The sequence below is a fragment of the Astatotilapia calliptera genome, chromosome 6 (genome assembly GCF_964374335.1).
Source record: "Astatotilapia calliptera chromosome 6, fAstCal68.1, whole genome shotgun sequence".
Taxonomy (NCBI): Eukaryota; Metazoa; Chordata; class Actinopteri; order Cichliformes; family Cichlidae; genus Astatotilapia; species Astatotilapia calliptera.
In genome coordinates, this window is record NC_137427.1 from 38,851,259 (window position 1) to 38,878,401 (window position 27,143).

At 39.1% G+C, this 27,143-nt stretch overlaps 2 protein-coding genes across 2 annotated transcripts in view; both read left to right on the top strand.

The window, feature by feature from the left end:
- Positions 1–1,094: 1,094 nt before the first annotated feature.
- On the top strand, positions 1,095–3,786 carry LOC145429238 (B-cell receptor CD22-like). The gene is made up of 3 exons (XM_080302501.1): positions 1,095–1,349; positions 1,916–2,170; positions 3,380–3,786. The coding sequence occupies exons 1-3, from the start codon at positions 1,112–1,114 to the stop codon at positions 3,643–3,645; spliced, it is 759 nt and encodes a 252-aa protein (XP_080158627.1). The 5' UTR covers positions 1,095–1,111; the 3' UTR covers positions 3,646–3,786.
- Positions 3,787–9,345: 5,559 nt separating this feature from the next.
- LOC113024542 (hemicentin-1-like) overlaps positions 9,346–27,143 on the top strand; it is a 54,375-nt gene continuing 36,577 nt past the window's right edge. Inside the window, exons 1-20 of the mRNA XM_080302613.1 lie at positions 9,346–9,418; positions 11,476–11,829; positions 11,993–12,202; positions 12,311–12,571; positions 13,047–13,307; positions 13,605–13,865; positions 14,239–14,496; positions 15,377–15,637; positions 15,863–16,117; positions 18,947–19,207; positions 19,431–19,688; positions 19,982–20,242; positions 20,851–21,105; positions 21,378–21,638; positions 21,859–22,116; positions 22,380–22,640; positions 22,801–23,055; positions 24,077–24,337; positions 25,381–25,638; positions 25,931–26,191. Of these exons, the coding sequence (XP_080158739.1) occupies positions 9,346–9,418; positions 11,476–11,829; positions 11,993–12,202; positions 12,311–12,571; positions 13,047–13,307; positions 13,605–13,865; positions 14,239–14,496; positions 15,377–15,637; positions 15,863–16,117; positions 18,947–19,207; positions 19,431–19,688; positions 19,982–20,242; positions 20,851–21,105; positions 21,378–21,638; positions 21,859–22,116; positions 22,380–22,640; positions 22,801–23,055; positions 24,077–24,337; positions 25,381–25,638; positions 25,931–26,191 (5,044 nt within the window). The remainder of the gene's footprint in view (positions 9,419–11,475; positions 11,830–11,992; positions 12,203–12,310; positions 12,572–13,046; positions 13,308–13,604; positions 13,866–14,238; positions 14,497–15,376; positions 15,638–15,862; positions 16,118–18,946; positions 19,208–19,430; positions 19,689–19,981; positions 20,243–20,850; positions 21,106–21,377; positions 21,639–21,858; positions 22,117–22,379; positions 22,641–22,800; positions 23,056–24,076; positions 24,338–25,380; positions 25,639–25,930; positions 26,192–27,143) is intronic.

Consider the following 27,143-nt stretch of genomic DNA (forward strand, 5'->3'; position numbering starts at 1 on the left):
CTCTGCGGTGGTTGGATGCATCAGCAGGGATGATGAGACAGAGTACCGGGCTGTGGTCGACTCCTTTGTCACGTGGTGTGAGCAGAATCATCTGCAGCTCAACGTGGCAAAGACCAAGGAACTGATCGTGGACTTCAGGAAGACCAGGAAACACTTGACCCCTGTTTCAATCCAGGGGGTCAGTGTTGACATTGTGGAGGACTATAAATACCTTGGAGTACACATTGACAATAAACTGGACTGGGCTAAAAACACCACAGCACTTTACAGGAAGGGCCAGAGTCGTCTCTATTTTTTGAGGCGACTGAGGTCCTTCAACATCTGCCAGAAAATGCTGAGGATTTTCTATGAGTCTGTTGTGGCCAGTGCGATCCTCTATGCTGTTGCATGCTGGGGGAGCAGGCTGAGGGTCGCAGATGCCAACAGACTTAATAAACTGATCCGTAAGGCCAGCAATGTTGTGGGGATGGAGCTGGACTCCCTCAAGGTGGTGTCGGAGAGGCGGATGCTGTCCAAGATAAAGACAATGTTGGATAACACCTCCCACCCACTCCATGACATGTTGGTCAGTCACAGGAGCTCGTTCAGTGAGAGACTGAGATTACCGAAAAGCACCACTGAACGACACAGGAAATCATTCCTGCCTGTGGCCATCTCCCTGTACAACGCATCCACTTAACACACTGTTTGCTGCTACAACTACACATGTTTCTTTTCCAAATATTTATTTATAAGTGACTTATGTATGTATGTATGTATATATATGTATATATTGTACTATTCTTAGTTAGCGTATTGTCTGTCTTGTCTTAATGTTGGTTTAAAATGGAGCACTGTAACAAAAAATAATTTCCCCCAGGGATCAATAAAGTATTCTGATTCTGATTCTGATTCTGATTCTGATATATTTCACCCATCACACTTCTGTCTTTCATAGTGAGATGTTTTTTTTCTGTCCTTTTAAATATTTTTTAACATGAAGATTAATTTGAGATTGAAATACTAGACTTTCCGATGTTACATTATGTCAATATTTTATCATTTTCCCAAAATACTAAATGATTGTATAAATATATTTTCTTTTCCAGATGCTCCAAAGTTTGTGTCAGTGATGGTGAGCCCTTCTAATGAATTCAGGGAGGGCGGATCATTGACTCTGACCTGTAGCAGTGATGCTAATCCAGCAGCTCAATACTCCTGGTACAAGAAGAATGGACAAAAACCTCTCAGTAATGAACAGCAGCTCTCCTTCAGCTCCATCCAGCCCTCTGACTCTGGAGAGTATTACTGTAGAGCTCAGAACAAAGTGGGGAGGAAGAAATCTGAATATACCTCCATTGATGTCAAATGTAGGTGAACAAGTTTACCGTTTTACTCGATCACTTGCTTGTTTCCGATGCTATCCAATATAGATTTTGGGCCCCATCTCAAGATTTCCAGAATCTTTTGATGATATCATGTACTGCAGATGATCATGTATTGAAAGTCTTCACAATTTTACATTGAGGAACATTTTTCTGAAGTTGTTCCACAATTTACAGATAAGATTTTTTGTACCCAACCAAGCTAATTTTTTTTTTACCATTATTCTTTTCTTAAAATGATACTTTTTCCTCAGACATTTGATCTTTTCTCTATGCTCTATTTTGAAACATAACATAAGATTATGAGATTATCAAATCAGTGTCCCCACTGACACTTTAGGTAATAGGGTTATGTAAATATAGTGTAAACATTAAATCGATTGGCTGATGAAGTCATGATGTGGCTGAGAACACATCTCTGCTAGCACCATCCAGATCTCCTCACTGAGAAGCTCCTGTAGCATTAGATTCATTGAGTTGTTTGATTTGATCAATAATTCAACCTTTGAAGGAACTAATAACATGCTTTTGTCTCCCTGTGTTTCCTGCAGATGCTCCAAAGCCTCCCTCTGTGTCAGTGAGTCCGTCTGGTGAAATCACAGAGGGCACTGCAGTGACTCTGACCTGTAGCAGTGATGCTAACCCAGCAGCTACGTATGTCTGGTACAAGAAGAACAGCCAACCACTCAGCAAAAACCCACAGCTCATCTTCAGCTCCATCCAGTCCTCTGACTCTGGACAGTATTACTGTAGAGCTGTGAACAAGCTGGGGTCAAAACTTAAATCCATCACTATTGATGTGAAATGTGAGTGAAACTATGTATAGGCTATAGTAAGTGAAAATATGTATAATATCATCTTTCTTCTCCTCTGTCTATTTCATGATTACAGTCTGCAGTGACATTTATCACAGGTCAGACAGAGGAGAGCACGGCAGTGATTCTGCTGGTGATTTAATAATAATAACTCTTAAAGGAAATTCAAGGCTGCATGAGGTTTTAAAAACATGCATATTGCTCAACTTCTCTTCATTACTGAGAAAGTTTACATTTTAAACTGATGATACTGTAAGAACGTTTTATGCCAAGCTTGAAAAGTGGTTAAAAATGTATGGATAGATGATCTAGCCCTGCGAGAGGTTTAAAAGCTGTTCAGGGTGTATTGACGAGTGTGAGAAAATAGATGATAGTGACAATGACTTAGATGAGAATAACAACATCCAAGCATTGGCAGAAAAACACAAAGTTCCAGAAAAATTCTCAATGAAATGAACCTTTTGAGACTGGACAGAGTGTCACACCTTCATATTCTGCTGGTGTGAATGTTAATAACAGCAAACATGCTCATTTTACTGAAAGAACAGACAGTTGTGGAGTTAACAATAATAAACTGTCATTTGATCAGCTTATATTGTGTCTGAGGATGTTGAACTCCAGAACTCGACACTTACAGACTTGTTTGATGTGGTCAAAAATTCAAACATTGAGGTTTTTGATTTGGTCAAGTTTTCAGCCTTTGAAGGAAATAATACCATGTATTTATTTCCCTTTGTTTTCTCCTCCAGATGCTCCAAAGCCTCCCTCTGTGTCACTGAGTCCGTCTGGTGAAATCAAGGAGAACATTTCAGTGACTCTGACCTGTAGCAGTGTTGCTAACCCAGCAGCTGGTTACACCTGGTACAAGGCAAACAATCGAACACCTCTCAGTACAGATTCACAGCTCTCCTTCAACTCCGTCCAGTCCGCCGACTCTGGAGAGTATTACTGTACAGCTGAGAACAGGCTGGGAGCATCAACACCTAAAAAACTTTCCGTTGATGTGAAATGTGAGTAAAACTGGTTGTTTCTTTAAGCTGATTACTCAGCGTTTGTTAACATTAACAGTCAGCTGCTACAGATCAATGAGCAGCTGCACTGGATGATGTAAAGGATGTATCATTTAGTAGCTCAGACTATGCTGTTAAACTGTGCTATATAAAAGTTCAAATACACAGTTACAAATGTTTTTTCCTCCAGATGCTCCAAAGCTTCCCTCTGTGTCAGTGAGTCCCTCTGCTGATATAGTGGAGGGCAGTTCAGTCACTCTGACCTGTAGCAGTGATGCTAACCCAGCAGCTAATTACACCTGGTACAAGGAGGATGAAGACTCACCAAAAGCATCAGGACAGAACTTCACCATCACTGACATCACACCTGAACACAGTGGGAGTTATTCCTGTGTGGCCCAGAACAACAGAGGACATCATTACTCCACCTTACAGCTGACTGCATCAAGTAAGTGAAACCAGAAATGTTGATTAAACACTGAAAGTTATAACTCACCATCTGGACCTGGTGTGCCTTCCATTCAAAGGGCACTGCTCTTGTTAAATTATTTCTGTTTGGGGGAAACTATACTGTTCTCTGTTTGTGTATGTGAGTCATAAGCGACACATGTAGTTGTCTCATGCAGCTTTCTATTTTTAATCAGACTGGGGATTTTTGGTTTGCTTAAGTTTAAGTAATTAAGTGAGATTAAGTTTTATAAAGCCATTGACTTACAGTGGTGATGTCTAAAATTGGGGTCACACCCTTAACTCTAAATGATTTGACCACTTTTCTTTGTTAGGAGCATGGAAACCAACAGTTATATCAGGAGTCTCTGCTATTCTCCTGGCTCTCCTACTCGTCTCTGTCATCCTATGGATCATGTGAGCAGATGCTAAGTGTCATTTATTGTGTAGTTGAGTTTGTAATATCAGTGCACATAGCACTTTGAACTAACCATTAAAAATGAATTATCCTGACCAGAAAAAAGAGATCCCCCAAGCAACAACAGCCTGAGCCTGGAGAGAGACCGGACACTATTGAACAGGTGAGAGGAGAGAGGAGGTGAACTATGTTGGTACAAAAGAAACAAAAACACATTCTAGCATTAAAGTGCAGCACTCTGTAGGTTCCAACAAAAAAAAGACAAAAAAAAAAGTTCTCTCTACTCTTCTTTGTAGTCAAAGTTAAAGCACTGATTTTAATCTTTTATGAATTGTACATTTCTTATGTCTACAGCTGCAATCTGCAGATGGCGAAGTCGTCTATACTGCTCTCCGCTTTGTCAAACACAAGGCAAATACGGTCCAAGCCAACATCAGACCAGCCCAGGCCAAAAAACACAAGGAAGAAGACGAGAGGGTCGTCTACTCCGCTGTCACTTTCAGAAGTGCTAGTACTTCCCCTAGGTCAGTGGCTTCTCGTGTGTTTACAGAAATAAAACAACTTAATTCAGTCTGTTTTGAGCTTTTTGTGATATCTGTTCAGCAGAATCCAGACCACAACTCCAGAAGATGCAGAGGATCCAGCTGCTCTGTACAGCACAGTCAACAGACTTCCCAGACATGGAAAACCATCTCTCTAGCAGACTTTTTATCCACGGTAATGTTTTAAAATCTTTATGAAGTCCTAAGTATGCATCCAGCACTCCTGAATACAGTTACATCAAAGACAATTTCAAATTTGACTGACCTTTTTGAGTTCTCTCTCCAACTTCTTCACACAGATGTCATAACTAACCTGTATGAAATTGAGCAGCATTGTGTTTAAGGTCATTTCTATCATTTTATGGGCACTTTTCCATTGTCACAAGAATCGCTACTCTTCCTGAGTTATTGGTCAGATATTAATGAAACATATACATGTTACAGTAACTTATTAATAGTGATGACTCTTGATCCAGATGTGCTAATGACATAATTAATAATATTTTCTTGTTTCTTTTGTTTCCCTGTGCTCTGGATTATTTTGGTTTTTACTGTAATTATTCAACACCAAAAATGATTGTAATTTTTTTTCTTTTACCCGTATGTAAAATACTTTCTGTGATGTATTAATACATCACTAACTTCACAATTATTAGCAATAAGGAGCCACTTAATCAAAAATATACTTATAGGTCCCTCTAAATGTATTTCCTAACATTATTTTTGTTTTGTTTTTGGCAGCAAAGAATAAAGCCTCTGTCCCTGCCTCACCCCTCCTTATTTCATGATTTGGTTTGTAAGATTCTAAGATATATTGCAATTCTCTGTACATGGGCCTCCAATTCTGTCTCCTCCAGCGTTTGCAATTAGTTCAAAAATGCCTCAACACACCTCTTAACTGGCACCATAAGGCATGATCACATCACCCCAGTTGTAGCCAATCTACACTGGCTCCCTGTTAAATACCGTATCGTTTTTAAAATCTTTCTGTATACTTTTAAATTTTTAAATAACCTGGTGCCCAGTTACCTAACAGACCTTCTTGGCGTGTATAACCCCAAGAGAGCACTCAGATCCTCTAACCAACTGCTCTTAGTGCAACAAAGGCCCTGACGAAAGACCAGAGGGGACCAAGCTTTTGCAATTGCAGCACCCAAACTCTGGAACAATCTTCCTATCGATGTTCGCATGTCAGATTCCATTCAATCGTTTAAATCACACTTAAAAACTCACCTTTTGAAGCAAATTAGACTTCCACCTGGGCCCTATTTCAGGAAGCCAGTTTAGTGCAAACTCTGAGTAAGTATACCCTGAGTTAACGAAAACTCTGGGTTTTCGGTTTCACAAAGCGAGTTTAGATTAATTCTGAGTGAGTTACTATGACGACACACTCCGTGAAGCTAACCTGCCCCCTAGCAGGTTTACTTCAACTAACCCTGACCTTCTCCGCCTCTTTGTCAGAAACCTGACTGTAGGAAGTGTCAGACATGGCGTGCCCCTTCCTTGAAGAGCCAGTAGATGTTGAAGCCCAAATTCTCCGCAGAGCTCTCCGCCGGGAGAGAGTGATTAGAGCGCTTTCGGACATTTTATCATTTCCTGATGATTTTCTGTGTGAACGTTACCGTTTTTCAGCACAATCTATAATTCATTTGAATAACATCCTCAGGCCTAATATTGCTCATGTGACACATCGCGGACATCCTCTCAGTTCTGTACATATTATTTGTATTGCACTTCGGTTTTTTGCAAACGGGAGCTTTCTGTATAATATTGGTGACGCTGAGCACGTTTCCAAGGTCTGTCGGGCAGTCAGGAATGTTACAGTTGCACTGAAACGTCTCCTGTACTCGTTTGTGGTGTTCCCCGGTCATAGACCCACAAGATTTATCAAAGAGGGATGCCACAAAATTGCAGGTATCAGGATGAACGAAACTTAATTCATGATGTGGTGATACTTGAACTACTACTTAAATTTTACATTTATTCCCACGGTTCCCAGGCGTGATTGGCTGTATAGATGGCACTCACATTCCAATCATTGCTCCTTCAGTAAATGAAGGAGACTATGTGAACAGGAAGTCTTTCCACAGCATTAATGTACAGGTACATAGTTCCCTGTAGCATTTCAAACTAACAAATTATTTCATTATAGTAATGGATGCTAATTTGTGTTCTCTGCACTGTGAAGATCATATGTGATGCTGCCAACATTATCACAAATGTGGAAGCCAACTGCTCAGCCTCTGTGAGTGGTGGTGGTGGAGGACCCCCACCTGTTTTTCGGGCCTCCGCTTTTTTTCTGTTGGCTATAACGGGTCACATTTGAGCATACAGAGTAAGCAAATATGTACTTGTAATGTGCTCAGATAATTTCAATAAGTGCTTACAGAGGGGAAATTAATGTAGCCTCTAACTGCAATTAATTTACATCGGACAAACAGACCAAGCACTATGGCTCATAATACAATTACACCTTACCTGTTTGGACTATATTTTTATATTTCATTTTTACTTGCTGCCAGGAACGTTTGGGGCCTGTTGGGTTGCACCTGCGCTCACATCACATCACAAAATCAAATGTATAAAATAAAAAATAAAATAAAATAAAATAACGTGTTAAATGGGTGGAAATCCCTAGATCAATGTTTAAATTAACACTCACGCATTGACTCTGTCGGCTATGTTTTGCCATGCATGCTCCCTTTCTTTTGCAGCTGAGGCTGTGTTACTTTTTTTCCGCGGAATTTGCATGTTATCGGCATATGCTGCCATCAGAATTTCGGCCTCAAGCGCTGTAAAATGCATTGACCGCGCCTTCTTTCCCTCCGTCTCCATGGTGACTCGCTTAATCTGTGCTCCACTAATCAGGGCTTTATGTATCCTCGTGCGCGCGCTTAACTTGGGGTTAAAGCAACTCCGCGTTGACTGAACTAATTGTTATCAGCCTTTCTGAAACCGAATATTCCGAGTTGGACAGTTCGGGGTTACTCAACCCTGAGTATCGTTTTTCACTCTGAGTTTTCTAAACCGGCTTCCTGAAATAGGGCCCTGGTCTGCAGTTGTGCTATGTAACTGTAACTATAACTGTTTTTAATTGTTTTTAACTGTTTTTGTTGCCTTTGTTGTAATCTGCTTTGCTACCTTGTGTGAAGCACTTTGTCCTTTTTAAATGTGCTATACAAATTAAATATTGATTGACTGATTATTGATTGATGTCTCTGTTAAAGGTGAAATCTGGGTTTAAAAAACTGACAGACAGTTGGAAATTAAACTCCATATAAAAGAAACTTCTTGAGTTTCCCAGTATTAGTTATATTACTTCATTTCAGACTGAAAAATAATGTGTTTGTGTTGCTTTAGCCAACATGCATCAGCTATATCCAAAAGTCTACAGAAAAGCCTGCCTCTCTCCGTTTACCTTTGAGCTGCTGTGTACAGATTTGAGCCTTTGTCAAACACTCTGAGTTTATTAATGAATTCTTAGAAAAACAGAGTCAGGTTAGAATTTAATACTGCTTCACCTCACCTTAAAATGCTTCACTGCAGCAGTTTGATCATGAAGGCAATTTTTGAGCTGTCAAAAGAATATATCTGGCTCTCATGCTGAAACACTAGAGAGCAGCAAAATTCAGTTTCTTGAAGTGGAATGGCAGAAAGGATCATAATTTGTTAGACTCCTCTCAGGAACCATGTTTGAAATCATGCTTCAGATTTTCTTTTTTTTATAAAGCTTACATCAGTATCAGGTTGAGTGGGGTCTTCGTCAGGTAATGCTGCTTTGTTAGTCGAGTAGTTATTTTCAACTACACCCATTTTCAGGTTTCATCACTCATTTAATTTAGTGGATTTTAATTATGGCTTTCCTGAAACACCCAAGGAATACGTGTGTTCTTCCAGACTAAAGAATTATTTACTTATTACCAAATCTCTAAACTACTATGGATCAACTCACTGAAATAAAAAAATATAAAAAACAATTTAAAAAACACCATAAAATCCTCAAAAAGCTCAGTCTGTCATAGAAAATGGAATCTGGCCTGAAAACTTTCACATCTTCTCTTGAAATATAATAATAAGATGTCTATGGCATTTCTGTATTATAAATATGTGAACAGTCTACAGTAGTAGTATAGTATACAGTCCACATTTATACCATTCCCCAACTCCCACAAAGGGAGTGGAGCAGTTGTTTTTTGGGGATCCCTTTAGTATAATGGGTTCTCTGTGGTGGAGCCCATATATGTTGCCCACAGGATTACCTTTTGTGGGCCCATAAAGACAAAATCGGTATGGATCCTACATGGGCCCCACTGTCAGTCTATGCAATATAAAGTACTTTGAAAATGCCTTTCCTTGTGATAAATAAAAGTTGTAAAACTGAGAATTTCTCTTTCTCTCTAAAAGTGGCCTTGGTGAGCTGTGGTTTGGCATTAGAACACCACAAATTATTCCCTCAAGACTTTATAGGAAATATTAAGAGTGCTGTATATGGATTGGAAAACCACAGCAGTCCCAGATGTACTGACTTCATGCCCAATAATAACTCGAAGAGGAAGGAAGTGTGCTTGGTCTAATAGCTATAGTTCTGCCTTCTGCTTACTGAACTGATCATATGAGAACATTGTCATTAGAAGACAACATCTTTCTCTATGGTAAGAAGACTTTGTTTACATTCTTATTTTATTGCACAGTGAAATGCACTAACTCAATTCTTTACTGATGTAATTTTCTTTGAAATCACACAGAGCGATGAGAGGAGCAGCCATGAGTGTAACTGCAGCAGCATTGAGTGGATTTATTGTCCTGCTTCTCACTGTGCCAGGTACTGAATACCTAACCTCTACAATGAAGGGCCTTTTCAGATGAAACTAAAAGAGATATATTTAAAAAATTACAAATGCATCACTTCCCATTACCATGCATTCTTTATTGAGTTATATTATTGTTTTGGTAATAAGATTTGGTAAAAATGTTGACATATTCAGCAACTTTCAGTCTTTTAAGAAGGATAGACATGGATAGGACTGTTTGAAATGTGCAGCACAACATCTGGGTCTGGGTCTAGTTTATCCGAAGGAAACTGACTCTGCACGAGAAAAAGAAAAAAAAAAGGAAAAGGAAAAAAAGGAACCAAACCTCATCACTGCATTTTCATAACTTTCTATTCTGTGTTGGTTACTAGCAAATCAGCCCTTAGAGACCAAAAAATACACTATAAAAAGTTTGTAAAAACAACAACAACAAAAAACAACAACCAATAACTGCCACTTGGATACCAAAAATAGTAAAATAAAATAAAGGAAATTTACCATCACATTAAAATCTTTTTCTGCATGAAAATACAGACAATGGTAAATTAAAATGCAGTTGTTTTGCAGGCAACTGCTGTTGAGATTTGGCTTTGCATAAATAAAATTGAAATTAAAATTGAATTCCATTTTAGCTTTGCATTTACATTAAATCTTGCAGATTCTTATAAAAAATTAAATATTAAATTAAAAAACTTGATTTACCTAATAGCATGGTCAAACTGTCTGATAAAATGAATGAGACTTATAATTGCAGAAAAGTACTGTTATTAGTGGGGGTTTTATAATGTAATTTGATGTGAAAAGTCTTTTTTTTTTTTATTAATGTAATAAAATAGTGCAATACAATTGGTAATAGAGATTTAGTGACAAAGTGGCATAAAGCCACTGTGGTATAATCCATAAAACCCTGTAACCTGCAGTGGTCTCCCTGTGTAAAGTTAATTTTCATCCTATGTCTCTGCTCATAAAATGAAATACTGTTGAGGTTCGACCTACACCCCTTGTTCAGAACTAAAATACAAAATCTGATTGGTGCTGATTTAACCCTTTCACTTTTTAATATATAAAAAATTAATTCCAAAAATATTTTGATACTGTTAGTGTTAGACACTTTATTTTAAGTACAAACAATAATTTAAGGAATCTAACATTTACATAACAATCAATAAATATGACGATCTCTTAAGAATAACAAAACAGAATTTACGTTTCTGTTTTTATTACTTTTTATTATTTTTATTATTATTACCAATTTTGGTAATATAAATGCACCACTTGTGAAATGACCATATACCTGTTGACAGTTTAATAAAAGTCGCAGATGTTATGTACTCACTTAAAAAACTGTGCACTCATTTGTAAAAAGTTTCCCCACCATTTTTAAAACTTTAATTACACAACATGTAAAGAAATGAATAAATCCATGTAAACTTACAAAATCTATATTTATTTTACTTTAATTTTTTAGTGTCACTTTAAATCTGTGCACCAAATTTTAAATATGGATTTACAGCAGTAAACTGCATTTAGCTGTTTTACGTTTTCAATAAACATGGAACGTATGCAAAGTTGTAAATTTAGTAATAAATAAATAAATACAAATAAAAATCATGTTTAATTGCAGCCACAGGTTTCTGAGTTTATTTACATTAGGCGTGTTAATGTATTTATATTTTTTACATCTGCATTGTTTACAGTGTACAGCAGCAGCCAGGCATGCAGAACTTCTGTTCTGCATTTTTATGAACTGCTCTGTCAGACTCACAGTCTCATTAGAGAGAAAACAGTATCAGATGAAATGTTTTTGACTAACTTAGGTTAAAAAATCCTATTTGTCAATTAACATTACGTTTACTCTTGTAATTCCTTTGTTCACTACAGCTTAACAATTTAATCATAAATAATAATGCTATTTAAAAAAGGAAGGAACGCTCTGCTTTTATAATAACATGCAAAGCTTTTTTATTATTTATGTTGCTTTTCATGTTAAAGAAAATGTAAACAAATGTTTTCATTATTAATGCAACTGTGATTGTGTCTGTAGTGTCTGATGTGCTCTGTGTTACAGCGGTACTGGGTCAGACTGGTTGGTCAGTGACTTACACTTCCACTCACATCTGCGCATTAAAAGGATCAACAGTGGACATAGGCTGCAGCTACAGTTACCCAAACAATAGGAACCGTGGAATTATGTTTCGGGAAAGATTATGGTTTATTAGAAATGAGTATTATGGGCCAGTGGATTTGAGAACAGACCCAGACTACACAGGGCGGGTTGAGCACCAGTTTCATGAGAAGGACTGCACTCTGAGGATCACAGACCTGAGAGAGAGTGACTCAGCTGAGTACAAGTTCAGATTCATGACAAACCAGTATGGTGGAAGTTATACTGGCTCACCTGGAGTCACTTTGACTGTCACAGGTAAGATTTTCATTGAAAATAAATATTGTGTTTGTCTTTCAGTCACTTGCTTTTAGCCATGTTGCTTACATTCAACCTGCTCTGAAGGTTTGTTTTTCCGTGTTCATTCACTTTGATGTTTTAGTTAAAATGAAGACGATTTGTTCTTTCCTTCCATATTCAGACCTGCAGGTGAAGAGAAGAAAATCATCAGCCCACACAGAGCTGCAGTGTCACAGCAGCTGTGATGTAATTGATCCTCCATCATATGTTTGGTACAAAAATGGACAGAAAATAGAGGAAGAAACATCTCTGCGAGTCTCTGTTGGAGGTGATGACAGCAGCTATTCCTGTGCTGTTAAAGGACATGAGGGTTACCGCTCTGCTGCAGTGTGTGAGTTTACTCCACAGTGTCACTATGAAATGTCATGTAACATGTGAAATAAAACCTTCAATATTAGGGGGAAAAAAATCACAATTTAAAGATTTTCATCTCCTCCAGATGTTCCAAAGCTTCCCTCTGTGTCAGTGAGTCCCTCTGCTGAGATAGTGGAGGGCAGTTCAGTGACTCTGACCTGTAGCAGTGATGCTAACCCAGCAGCTAATTACACCTGGTACAAGGAGGATGGTCAAACACCTCTGAGTAAGGAGTGGTGGCTCTCCTTCAGCTCCATCCAGCCCTCTGACTCTGGACAGTATTACTGTACAGCTGAGAATGACCTGGGGAAGAGGACATCTGAATCTGTTTTAATCGACGTGAAATGTCAGTAAATCAACTTTAATAACATTAATTTCTCTTGAACAGTTTCACTTCCTTCCTTATGTCATTATTTGTTGCATATTTAACATTTCCCTAGTTAAAGTGCAGTGATGTCTAAACTAACTGTAAAATATGTCAATAATTCTTCTGAAGCATTAGGTAACTGTATTTTATGCAAATGTCTATATTGTTTAAACTTTTTTTGACAGCAACAAAAAAGCACCAAGAACACAAAAAACTTTTTACTGTTTATTGACATCACTGTGATGTTCCTGTGTTGTATAATCTGTCATCAGTGATCTACACCTCACATACAGGAATGACGACTACATAACAACATCATTTTACATAATTTTGTAAGGACTCACAATAACCATGATGGGGTCTGCTCATGTATCCCGACAACATACAGACAGCCACAATACTTATATTCAGTGTTCTTATTAACATTAATTGATTTTGATAATATCGCCTGCAGATGCTCCAAAGCCTCCCTCTGTGTCAGTGCGTCCTTCTGGTGAAATCAAAGAGGGCGGATCAGTGACTCTGACCTGTAGCAGTGAAGCTAACCCAGCAGCTACGTTTGTCTGGTACAAGATAAGTGGAAGAACACCTCTTAGTGAAGAACGACAGCTTGTCTTCAGATCCATCCAGCCCTCTGACTCTGGACAGTATTACTGTATAGCTGTTAATAAATTAGGGAGGAGGACATCTGAATATATTTCTATTGATGGGAAATGTGAGTGGAACAATTTTTATACATTTTTCTCAAATCCACCAAAAACTTCTCTCTATGATAGTGAGATTTTTCTCTTCTTTTCAAGATTGTATTTACTTATTATTTTCTCTTTTTAAAAATGTTATTTTTCTTTTTCATGTACTGCATCAGATGTCATAAGTCTTTGAGTGATGACTAGTAAATCTGCAATCTTATACTGTACCTCTGATGTAAAATTTGATAATAAAACACTAGAGTTCCAGTTGTTAAAATCTTTTTAATTCCACATCATTTGCCCAATGGTGGTTTGTCTCGCAGATGCTCCAAAGTTTGTGTCAGTGATGGTGAGCCCTTCTAATGAATTCAGGGAGGGCGGATCAGTGACTCTGACCTGTAGCAGTGATGCTAATCCAGCAGCTCAATACTCCTGGTACAAGAAGAATGGACAAAAGCCTCTCAGTAGTGAACAGCAGCTCTCCTTCAACTCCATTCAGCCATCTGACTCTGGAGAGTATTACTGTACAGTTCAGAACAAAGTGGGGAGGAAGAAATCTGAATATACCTCCATTGATGTCAAATGTGGGTGAACAAGTTTCCAAAAATGTATTCATGTATTTTGAAAAAATATTTGTCCTCAAACATCTGCTTTGTTCTTCTCTCTCCACTTCATAATTCATTTCAGCTGCTGTCGATCCCTGAACTGCTCCATTTCTTCTATGTTTATATGCAACATCTTTGGGAAATCGTTTTATGTCTTAATTTTAAAGGATATATTTGCATATATCCTTTAAAATTAAGACATAAAACGATTTCACATGTCAGCCGATCATGATCATTGACTTCCATTTAGTTGTGAAAATGATAAATACTTTCTGTGTTGTTTGATCTGTTTAATAATTCAACCTTTGAAGGAACTAATAAACATGCTGTTGTCTGCCTGTGTTTCCTCCAGATGATCCAAAGCTTCCCTCTGTGTCAGTGAGTCCTTCTGGTGAAATCAAGGAGGGCACTGGAGTGACTCTGACCTGTAGCAGTGATGCTAACCCAGCAGCTCAATACTCCTGGTACAAGAAGAATGGACAAAAACCTCTCAGTAATGAACGGCAGCTCTCCTTCAGCTCCATCCAGTCCTCTGACTCTGGACAGTATTACTGTACAGCTGTGAACAAGCTGGGGTCAAAACTTAAATCCATCGCTATTGATGTGAAATGTAAGTCAAATAATTTTCACAAAAATGTCTGTAAATATTTCTACATGCTTGTCTATAATATCATTTTTCTTCTGGTCTGTCTGCTTCATGTTTACAGTCAGCTGCTGTTACATTTAGCACAGGTCAGATAGAGCAGAGCGCGGCTGTGACTGGTGATTCAACAGCTGCTAAAAATGAAGGGAAAGTCTAGGATCTATCAAGTTTAAAAACATATATGATCATCTGTTCTCCATCTGTAGATGATCTGTACTGAATGCCAGAAAACTGCATCTGTCAAAGATGAAACATGGTGTCCCCTGGCGGCTGGAACAGTTTCATACCACAGTGCTCTCTCTCTGTTTTACTCACAACACATACTTGAAGACCTGAACTTTACTACATAAAACTGATTTCAGTGTTTTTAACTACAGTAGCTGGTCCAGAAGATCTCCAGTATAAAGCAGTCTTTATTTAGTTTGTGTATTTTTGTTCTTCTCATTTGTTGTTTACATAATCAAACCAAACCCTGATGTATGCCTAGAAATGCAAACTAAAAGAGAAATATGTCACAAAGCCACACATGCTGTTAAGCATATTGTTTTTTCCAATTAGAAGTAAAATTATCGAAGCTTCTGTAAAACACATCTGTCTGTGGTTTCTAGACAATCTGCAAATCTTTCCTTTACTGACACAGTGATGGTGGAAAGTTTGAACTGGCCTTCATGTTCCCAGAAATGAACTGTAATTTGATCCACTCATTCAGTCACAGTATGTCTGAGGATGACGACATTGCTGCTAACAACATCCAGAACCCTTCACTCCTGTTATTGTACACTTACACAGTTAGTTGATTTGGTCAGAAATTCAAACTACAGTTATTTTCCTGAGTTTTCTCTTCCAGATGCTCCAAAGCCTCCCTCTGTGTCAGTGAGTCCTTCTGGTGAAATCAAGGAGAACGTTTCAGTGACTCTGACCTGTAGCAGTGATGCTAACCCAGCAGCTGCATATGTCTGGTACAAGATGAACAATCAAACACCTGTCAGTACAGATTCACAGCTCTCCTTCAAGTCCATCCAGCCTGCTGACTCTGGAGAGTATTACTGTACAGCTGAGAACAGGCTGGGAACATCAACACCTACAAACATTTCTGTTGATGTGAAATGTGAGTAAAACAGCTTTTTTAGCCTTGTTTTGTTTAGAACATTTTGCCATTTATTCAGATCATAAAGTTACAATGGGACTGAGAACATCTCTCTGATAACACCATCCAAATCTCATTACTGAGAAGCTCCAGTAGCATCAGGTTCATTGAGTTGTTTGATCTGTTTAATAATTCAACCTTTGAAGGAACTAATAACATGCTTTTGTCTCCCTGTGTTTCCTCCAGACAACCCAAAGTCTCCCTCTGTGTCAGTGAGTCCATCTGGTGAAATCACAGAGGGCACTGCAGTGACTCTGACCTGTAGCAGTGATGCTAACCCAGCTGCTACGTATGTCTGGTACAAGAGGAACAGCCAACCACTCAGCAAAAACCCACAGCTCATCTTCAGCTCCATCCAGTCCTCTGACTCTGAAGAGTATTACTGTAGAGCTGTGAACAAGCTGGGGTCAAAACTTAAATCCATCACTATTGATGTGAAATGTAAGTCACACGATTTTCACAAAGACTTTCAACATTCGTCACAGGTCACTTAGTTCAGAGCCTGACTTTGAGCCAGTGATTCAATAACTGTTGATAAATAAAGGGTAATCTAGGCTCCCTGAAGTTTATAATCATGTATATTTCTTATTGTGTGGGGGAACATTCATTTACAGGCTTGTTACACTTAAACTTCTTATCTTTTAAATTGTTCAGGGACTCTAATTCTGAAAGAATCTTAATATTGAACATTTCAATTGAATACTCATATATAGATATTTGCTTGCAGCAAATAGAGGCTGTGTACACTGTTACGTCACCACTAAGAGGTCTAGGGATGTGAGTGTGGGGATCGGTAACAAGTGGGTCCAGAATGGAATGAAAAGGAAACCAGACAGTCAATATATAATATAGCTTTATTACAAATAATCTTGACCAAAAGAGCCAGCAACACCGTTTTATCAATAATGCAAAGAAACAAAGGAAGCAGTTGCAGCAACAAAGGAAAAAACCACCTAACAAATAAAGGAGACACTTCTGGGGCCCACAAGCCCGTCTACTCACTCAACTTAACTCCTCAACACAGGCATGACAGACACACAAAGGACCCTTTCCAACACCTAGAGAACTGGTGTAGAGCCACAGGGGAAAAACCACCACACATACAGTTCATCTCCAGCTTATATAACCTCAGAGAAGTGATTGCTGACTGAGCCCAGGTGGTAAACGAGGCCAATGAACAAGAGCTGTGTCCTGGGGAGAGAGAAGAGTGAGAGAGAGACAGAGGGGTGGAGCAAGAGAGGAGGAGGCGGAGAGAGAACACCACCACACCCACACAAGGACAGTTTCAGGAGGATGATCTGATATCCTCGTGTTGGTGTTGTTCCCAGACCATCATGAAAATGTTGTTCCAGGTTCAACATTGCAAGTGACCAATCACATTGTTGTGACGTTATTCTTTTGCGCACCAAGCCATTCGTGCATTTATGAAATTCCAATGTTGCATGGACAATATCAATTCTGCTTACTGTTTATTAAAGGGTTACGGTTAGGGTTAGGTTTAGGGTCAGGGTCCGTTGATCGGCGGACAGAGGCGGTTTCTCGCAGCTTAAGTACAGTTTTTTGTTTTATGCCGGTTTTACCCGAAGTCGCAAAAGTATGACGTCACAACATTCTGATTGGTCACTTGCAATGTTGATCCTGGAACAACATTTAGTATGATGATCTGGGAACAACACCAACACGAGGATATCAGATCAACCGTGTCAGGAGGCCCTGCTAGGGCCATAACATACACCAAGAAAAGCAAGGTAGAAGACAGAAAGTGATACTTGCACTCGATGGTTATTGCTGACTTAAGTTTCTAAACATGAAAGCATTAAATTGCTGGATCCTGGAATATCCAGCAATTAATGCGCAGACAGAAACACTCTGATTGCTCAACAACATCCATGTGCGTGTGTATTCTGGTCTAAAGAAATATGCCAGAAATATGTCTGGCTCTGTTCTAAACACTTTGAGTGATTAACAAGGTCAGTGAAATGCTGCTGTGGGAGAGGGACCCAAAGCACTGGCACTAATAGACTTTAATTTCCACCACGGTTGCAAGGTCATAACACAGCTTGAAAAAAAATTCCCCTTCAGATACTAGGACCGGACTGAAGATGATTAAAAAAAACAACCAATGTCCAAAGAACAACATTGAAACACCTTCATAAAACCTGGAGAGCACTTTAGAAACATGCAGTAGGTGAAAGTCTGTCCTCTCTTATGCAAAATTCAGATAAGTGATGGGCGGCTCAAAACCTTCGGACAAATATCAGAGTTTAAAGAAATATGAAGCATAAATCTAACAGTTGTAGCCTAACAGAAAAATATAAGACATGTTCATAGTATAAACAAAAGTCTGAACAAGTAACAACCCAGCAAACAAAACTGAAGAATGTTGTTGTAATAGTGGCAGACATAACCTCCACATCTGGTTTTGGATCTTTGAGGAAGACTGAAATTTCTTTAAGTTATTTAATTTAATTTTTAATTTGATCTCTTTATTTGATAAGATTGAAATGCATGAATGAAGAACTATTTGCTGGAAATACTTTTGGTGATTGCAGTCAGTTTGACCATTAAGGCATTTTACACTGCAAAAGTTAAAGACCCTACAAAAGCACTAAGAAAATCACAATAATCCAAGACTATCTTTGAGCAAGCATTTAGGTACTTTTATAGGTGATTATCTAAGTCAAACATTTGTGAAGGAAGTGCCATCTTTCAATGACACTCTGCAATTGAGTGTTCATAGTGGAAAATAGATATGCCCCAAGAGAAGAAGGGGAGAGTCCTAGCAGCTGGCAGCTAGCTGACCTGGCTAAGAGCAGGAAATGCGAAGAGGCTGTATCTGCAGAAGGTTCTGGGTTGAAACTTCCTGGTCAGTCAAAGCCTTTCTGTGAAATCTACATAGATTTGTCAGAGTTCAAAAACCTGCTTGTTAGTTGAACTGTTGATAAAGATGCAGATGTTTGAGTGTAAATTTGTGCTGTGATAGGCTCTGTCTGTATTGCCTGTATCCTGCTTCTTACCCAGTTACATCTGGTCAATAAAACCTCCATTATAAGGCAATCATTATTGTTTTCAGAATTGGATATTTGTTCCAATAGTTTGTTGTTTATCATTAGTAAGGCAAACTCTGATAATATATGTTATGGGAATATCTTCATGTGTTCCTGCTAACACCATCCAGAACTCTTCACTCCTCTCATTGTAAACTTACACAGTTAGTTGATTTGGTCAGAAATTCAAACTGCAGTTACCTCTCTGTGTTTTCTCCTGCAGATGCTCCAAAGCCTCCCTCTGTGTCAGTGAGTCCTTCTGGTGAAATCACAGAGGGCACTTCAGTGACTCTGACCTGTAGCAGTGATGCTAACCCAGCAGCTACGTATGTCTGGTACAAGATGAACAATCAAACACCTGTCAGTACAGATTCACAGCTCTCCTTCAAGTCCATCCAGCCTGCTGACTCTGGAGAGTATTACTGTACAGCTGAGAACAGGCTGGGAACATCAACACCTACAAACATTTCCGTTGATGTGAAATGTGAGTAAAACAGGGCGTCATGGTTGTCAGTGTTTGAGATTTTCAAATCATGATATTCATTTTGATTCACATTGTCTATAGTATTCTATTTAAGATGCTGGGGTAAATAATGTTGTTTGCTAATCAACTAAATGATGTGGCTGAAATTTCATCATTATCTGATCAATAATTCAAACTTTGAAGGAAATTATAGGATATTGAATCCCTTTGTTTTCTCCTGCAGATGCTCCAAAGCCTCCCTCTGTCTCAGTGCGTCCCTCTGGTGAAATCAAAGAGGGCACTTCAGTCACTCTGACCTGTAGCAGTGAAGCTAACCCAGCAGCTACGTTTGTCTGGTACAAGACAAATGGAAGGACACCTCTCAGTAAAGAACCACAGCTTGTCTTCAGATCCATCGAGCCCTCTGACTCTGGACAGTATTACTGTATAGCTGCTAATACAGTGGGGACGACATCTGAATATATTTCTATTAATGTGAACTGTGAGTGGAAATAATTTCATATATTTCTCTCAGATCCATCAATAACTTCTCTCTATGACAGTGAGATTTAATCTCCCTTCAGAGGATAAATTTTTTTTTAAAGTTTTTTATATACTGCATAGGTTGTCATAAAACTTCGGCTCATTTCTGTAGTAATTCTACAACTTTATATCTTTGCTAAGAAGAAAATAAATAGATTCAACTACTGCACAAGACTTCGAGCTGTTACACTTTATAAATTCCTCATCATTTTAACAAATTACTGATCATTTGCACAACTGTTTTTCACACAGATGCTCCAAAGTTTCTGTCAGTGATGGTGAACCCTTCTAATGAATTCAGGGAGGGCGGATCAGTGACTCTGATCTGTAGCAGTGATGCTAATCCAGCAGCTCAATACTCCTGGTACAAGAAGAATGGTCAAAAACCTCTCAGTAATGAACAGCAGCTCTCCTTCAGCTCCATCCAGCCCTCTGACTCTGGAGAGTATTACTGTAGAGCTCAGAACAAAGTGGGGAGGAAGAAATCTGAATATACCTCCATTGATGTCAAATGTGGGTGAACAAGTTTATTTGTTTTAAGAAAAACTTTCTAAAATCCCTTCGTGTATAATTAAAATTGATTAACCTCAAACATTTGCTTTGTTAATCTCTGTCTGTTTCATAATTCATTTCAGCTACTGTCGATCACTGAACTGCTCCATTTATTGCATTTTTATATGCCACATATTCCCTTTGAAATCAATGCACAAAACTATTTCACATATCAGGTAATCATGATCATTGACTTCCATCAAGTAGTGAAATGATAAAAACGTTGTGATTTTTCAAAATGTACCTTTCAGTATATTAACCTTTTACACCTTTTACAGATGTAACTTCTTTAAAAAGGATAAATTCAATTTTCTTCATTAGTTTTTTTCTTGCATGCCAACTTATAAACATTTCAGTGCACATCCACATCTGCTGAATCATGTAAATAGTCCAATTTCATCAAATCTTAAAGTCATAGTGTAGATGGGAACATCTCTCTGATAACACCATCCAAATCTCCTCACTGAGAACTTCTGTAGCATCAGGTTCATTGAGTTGTTTGATCTGTTTAATAATTCAACCTTTGAAGGAACTAATAACATGCTTTTGTCTCCCTGTGTTTCCTCCAGATGATCCAAAGCCTCCCTCTGTGTCAGTGAGTCCGTCTGGTGAAATCACAGAGGGCACTGCAGTGACTCTGACCTGTAGCAGTGATGCTAACCCAGCAGCTACGTATGTCTGGTACAAGAAGAACAGCCAACCACTCGGCAAAAACCCACAGCTCATCTTCAGCTCCATCCAGTCCTCTGACTCTGGAGAGTATTACTGTAGAGCTGTGAACAAGCTGGGGTCAACACTTAAATCCATCACTATTGATGTGAAATGTAGGTCAAACAATTTTCATAACAGCATTTTTTTTGTTCTCATAATTTCTTGTTTACAATTAGTGAAGTAAACTGTGATATAAGTTATGGAAATGCCATAAGTCTGCTGTCAGACTCGACAACAAAGACTTCGCAACTTACCAGTCTGAGGACGTTAACATTCGTGCTAACACCATCCAGAACTCTTCTGTCCTGTCTATGTACACTTACACAGTTAGTTGATTTGATCAGAAATTCAAACTACAGTTACTTCCCTGTGTTTTCTCCTGCAGATGCTCCAAAGCCTCCCTCTGTGTCAGTGAGTCCTTCTGGTGAAATCACAGAGGGCACTTCAGTGACTCTGACCTGTAGCAGTGATGCTAACCCAGCAGCTACGTATGTCTGGTACAAGATGAACAATCAAACACCTGTCAGTACAGATTCACAGCTCTCCTTCAAGTCCATCCAGCCTGCTGACTCTGGAGAGTATTACTGTACAGCTGAGAACAGGCTGGGAACATCAACACCTACAAACATTTCTGTTGATGTGAAATGTGAGTAAAACAGGGCGTCATGGTTGTCAGTGTTTGAGATGTCAGTGTTTTGATTCACATTGTGTATAGTATCCCATTTCAGATATTGTGGTAAATAATGCCATTTATTCATATCATCAATTCAATGAGTCGGCTTAGATTTAGTCTTTGATCTAATCAATAATTTGAGCTTTGATCAAAACAATACCTTGCTATTATTTCCCTTTGCTTTCTCCTGCAGATGCTCCAAAGCCTCCCTCTGTGTCAGTGCGTCCGTCTGGTGAAATCAAAGAGGGCACTTCAGTCACTCTGACCTGTAGCAGTGATGCTAACCCAGCAGCTACGTTTGTCTGGTACAAGACAAATGGAAGGACACCTCTCAGTAAAGAACCACAGCTTGTCTTCAGATCCATCGAGCCCTCTGACTCTGGACAGTATTACTGTATAGCTGCTAATACAGTGGGGACAACATCTGAATATATTTCTATTAAAGTGAACTGTGAGTGGAAAAAATGTCATATATTTCTTTGAAATCCATCAATAACTTCTCTCTGTGATAGTGAGATTTAATCTCCCTTCAGATATTTTTATTTTATTTTATTTTTTATATACTGCATGAGTTGTCATAAAACTTCATTCCTTTAGCAATTCTACAGCCTTAAACTCCTTCTCTGCAGAAAAAAATAAGTTTAAATGTTACACTTTTGGCTGTTACATTATGTCAATTTCACAACATTTCAACAATGATGTTTTTTCTCGCAGATGCTCCAAAGTTTGTGTCAGTGATGGTGAGCCCTTCTAATGAATTCAGGGAGGGCGGATCAGTGACTCTGACCTGTAGCAGTGATGCTAATCCAGCAGCTCAATACTCCTGGTACAAGAAGAATGGACAAAAGCCTCTCAGTAGTGAACAGCAGCTCTCCTTCAGCTCCATCCAGTCCTCTGACTCTGGAGAGTATTACTGTACAGTTCAGAACAAAGTGGGGAGGAAGAAATCTGAATATACCTCCATTGATGTCAAATGTGGGTACATTTTTTAAGAAAAATGTTTGAAAATTCCCTTCATGTCTCCTCACTGAGAAGCTCCTGTAGCATTAGATTCGTTGAGTTGTTTGATCTGTTTAATAATTCAACTTTTGAAGGAACTAATAAACATGCTGTTGTCTGCCTGTGTTTCCTCCAGATGATCCAAAGCCTCCCTCTGTGTCAGTGAGTCCGTCTGGTGAAATCACAGAGGGCACTGGAGTGACTCTGACCTGTAGCAGTGATGCTAACCCAGCAGCTACGTTTGTCTGGTACAAGAGGAACAGCCAAGCACTCGGCAAAAACCCACAGCTCATCTTCAACTCCATCCAGTCCTCTGACTCTGGAGAGTATTACTGCAGAGCTGTGAACAAGCTGGGGTCAACATTTAAATCCATCACTATTGTTGTGAAATGTAAGTCAAACAATTTTCACAAAAGCAGGTTTCAACATGTCTGTCAGTATTTCTACATATGTTGGTCTATAATATCATCTTTCTTTGGGTCTGCCTGCTTCATGATTGCAGACAGCTGCTGTCTCTCCCTGAGCAGAGCAAATTAAGATAAAACGTTATTTTTCTTTTTTGTGTTACATTTTTAGCACACAGTGTTACTGTGCTGTTCTGGTCAGTCAATCAGAAATATGAAAGGTACTTTTCATCTTCATCTTGTCTTCTATTTATGGTTATAAACTTATCACAGGTCACTTAGAGGAGAGCCCGACTTTGACTCTGTGCTGGTGATTCAGTGACTATTGATAAGTAAAACCTCATCTTGGCTCCATGACGTTTAAAAACATAATATGACCTATATTATCTTCCTCACTAAGAAAACAAATTGACATTTAGGACTCTGATAGTAAGATTTCCTCTAAGGTACATTTTTCAATCAAAATTTGTAAAATATATTTTTTAACATTTTCATCCTTTGAGGACTGCAGTTTTCCAGAAAGTTTTCTGTGATTCCTCTTTCTCGAGAAGAAATAAATGTCAGTACTTATGGTGGAATCAGGTTGATACAGTGGTCATCATTGTCGACTTATTATAAGAAGGTTCTGGGCTGAAACTTCCTGGTCAGTCAAAGCCTATCTGTGAAGTCTGTCCAAAAACCTGCTTGTTAGTTTAACTGGTGATTCAGATGTCAATGTTTCAGTCTGTATTTGTGCCGTGATAGACTTTGCCTGTATCCTGCTTGTCACTCAGTTATGTCTGGTCAATAAAAACTCCAGTATAAGGCAATCATTATTATTTTCAGTATCTGTATTTTTGATCTTGTAATTTCTTGTTTACCATTAGTATGGAAATATCATAATGAGGATGTTGACGTTCCTGCTAACACCATCCAGAACTCTTTACTTGTGTCATTGTACACTTACACAGTTAGTTGATTTGGTCAGAAATTCAAACTACAGTTACCTCCCTGTGTTTTCTCCTCCAGATGCTCCAAAGCCTCCCTCTGTGTCAGTGAGTCCGTCTGGTGAAATCAAGGAGGGCACTTCAGTGACTCTGACCTGTGTCAGTGAAGCTAACCCAGCAGCTACATATGTCTGGTACAAGATGAACAATCAAACATCTGTGAGTACAGATTCACAGCTCTCCTTCAAGTCCATCCAGCCTGCTGACTCTGGAGAGTATTACTGTACAGCTGAGAACAGGCTGGGAACATCAACACCTACAAACATTTCTGTTGATGTGAAATGTGAGTAAAACAGGGCGTTTAGGAAACCTTCAGCTCATGAGTGTCAGTGTTTGAGATTTGCAAATCATTACATTCATTTTGATTCACATTGTCCATAGACCCTTTTTTAGATATTGTGGTAATTTGTTTCATTTTTTCATCAAATCATAATGTGGCTAAGCTTTTGTCTTTAATCTGATCAATAATTCAACCATCACACCCTCCGGTCCCCTTTCTTGAAGATGGGAACCACCACCCCAGTCTGTCAATCCAACCTCCATGCAACATTGTAGAGACGTGTCAACCTGGACAGCCCTGGACAGCATCCAGAGCCTTTAGGAACTCAGGGAAGACTTCATTTACTGCAGGGGCTCTGCCACCGAGGAGTTGTTTAACTGCCTCAGTTATCTTGCCCATAGAGATTGGCGAGTCATCCCCCTCATTCCCAGACTCTGCTTCCTCAACAAAAGACGTGCCAGTGGGATTAAGGAGGTCCTCGAAGTATTCCTTCCACCACCCAACAATTTTCTCAGTTCAAGTCAGCAGCGCTTCACTCAATGCAAGTAGAGCTCTGTGTGTTGAAGATCTCGTGGACTGGGGCCGATGTCCAGCATTCCCAGTGGATCGGTCTGCCAGGACCTCTGCTCCTGGCTGCTGCTGGCACAAAATGCACCCGACCCCTACGGCGTCTCCTGCAGGTGGTGGGCCTGCAGGAGGATGGGCCCATGTCTCTCTTTTGGGCTGTGCCCGGCTCAGCCCTGTGGACTAAGGCCCGGCCACCATACACTCGCCTTTGGGCAGCTTCCCCAGGCCTGGCTCCAGGACGGGGCCCCGGTAACCCTATACTGGGCAGGGTGAACTTCTAAATCGCTCTTTGTCTAGTCCTTCACCAAGGACCATTTTGCCATGGGAGACCCTACCAGGGGGCAGAAGCCCCTGGACAACATAGCCCCTGGGTTCCCTGGGACACATAAACCCCTCTACCACCATAAGGTAGTGATATGCGGAGGGGATCTTTAAAAAAAAGATACAATGCTGTCATTTTTCTTTGCTTTCTCCTGCAGATGGTCCAAAGCCTCCCTCTGTCTCAGTGCGTCCCTCTGGTGAAATCAAAGAGGGCACTTCAGTCACTCTGACCTGTAGCAGTGAAGCTAACCCAGCAGCTACGTTTGTCTGGTACAAGACAAATGGAAGGACACCTCTCAGTAAAGAACCACAGCTTGTCTTCAGATCCATCGAGCCCTCTGACTCTGGACAGTATTACTGTATAGCTGCTAATACAGTGGGGACGACATCTGAATATGTTTCTATTAAAGTGAACTGTGAGTGGAAATAATTTCATATATTTCTCTCAGATCCATCAATAACTTCTCTCTATGACAGTGAGATTTAATCTCTCTTCAGAAGATTTATTTTTATTTAATTTTTTATATACTGCATCAACTTTCATAAAACTTTGTCACATTTCTATAGTAATTCTACAGCCTTATACCTTTGTTTAGAAGAAAAAAAATAGGGTCAACTACTGTACAAAACTTCAAGCTGTTACACTTTATAAATTCCTCATCATTTTAACAAATTAGTGATAATTTGCACAATTGTTTTTTCTCACAGATGCTCCAAAGTTTGTGTCAGTGATGGTGAGCCCTTCTAATGAATTCAGGGAGGGCGGATCAGTGACTCTGATCTGTAGCAGTGATGCTAATCCAGCAGCTCAATACTCCTGGTACAAGAAGAATGGTCAAAAACCTCTCAGTAATGAACAGCAGCTCTCCTTCAGCTCCATCCAGCCCTCTGACTCTGGAGAGTATTACTGTACAGCTCAGAACAAAGTGGGGAGGAAGAAATCTGAATATACCTCCATTGATGTCAAATGTGGGTGAACATGTTAGTTTTTTTAAGAACAACTTTTGAAAATTCCCTTCATGTCTAATCAAAATTAATTAACCTCAAACATCTGCTTTGTTAATCTCTGTCTGCTTCATAATTCATTTCAGCTGCTGCCATTATCTTTATATGCTATGCATTCCATCTAAAATTAAGACATAAAACAGTTTCACATGTCAGCTAATCATGATCATTGACTTCCATTTGGTTGCCATGATAAATGATAAATCTAAACAATAAATGTTTTCTCTCATGACACTATGTAAACATTTCAGTGCACATCCACATTTGCTGTATCATGTTCATGGTTTAGACGATCTGACGTTTTTTCCTGGTGCACCACTACCATGAAGTTCAGCCCCAGATCTAAAAATGCTGGGAGTAAAATGTACATAATAACATAATGCATAATTTGAAAGTCTCACAAAGCCATATTTCATTTACAATAGAACATATAAAGAAATCTAAATCTAACTAAAATGAGAAAAACACTCCCTCATTTTAAATTTGATGGCAGGATGTCTCCAAACCTTGGATCATGGCCCTGATTTTTTTTTTGTGTAACGTTTCTTCTTCTTTTAATAATCATAATCATCTGGGAATTGAGGAGACAAGTTGCTGGACTTTTGGAAAGAGACTGTTGTCTCATTCTCTTCTGATGTAGGATTCTAGCTGCTCATTGGTCCTGATGTTATCTTTATTGTATTGCTTTTGTATAATGATGTCTTACAGTTCAATTCAGCACCTGGACTCTTTCACTATCAACTAATAAATTAAGTATGTGGTTTAGCATTACCCTCCAATTGGAACGCCTTTCAACACCCACTGGTAAAAGGCCTTACATCAGTAACTGTGTAGGAGAATGATGTCAAAGCTGTATACACCTGTATATACCTGTATATGCCTGTATACACCCGTATATACCCGTATATGCCTGTAT

Bases quoted from the DNA above. Each gene is read 5' to 3' on its own strand.
- LOC145429238 (XM_080302501.1), top strand. From the start codon at position 1,112: ATGGTGAGCCCTTCTAATGAATTCAGGGAGGGCGGATCATTGACTCTG. The intron at 1,350-1,915 runs GTAGGTGAACAA...TGTTTCCTGCAG, and splicing joins TACCTCCATTGATGTCAAAT to ATGCTCCAAAGCCTCCCTCT. The intron at 2,171-3,379 runs GTGAGTGAAACT...TTTTTCCTCCAG, and splicing joins CATCACTATTGATGTGAAAT to ATGCTCCAAAGCTTCCCTCT.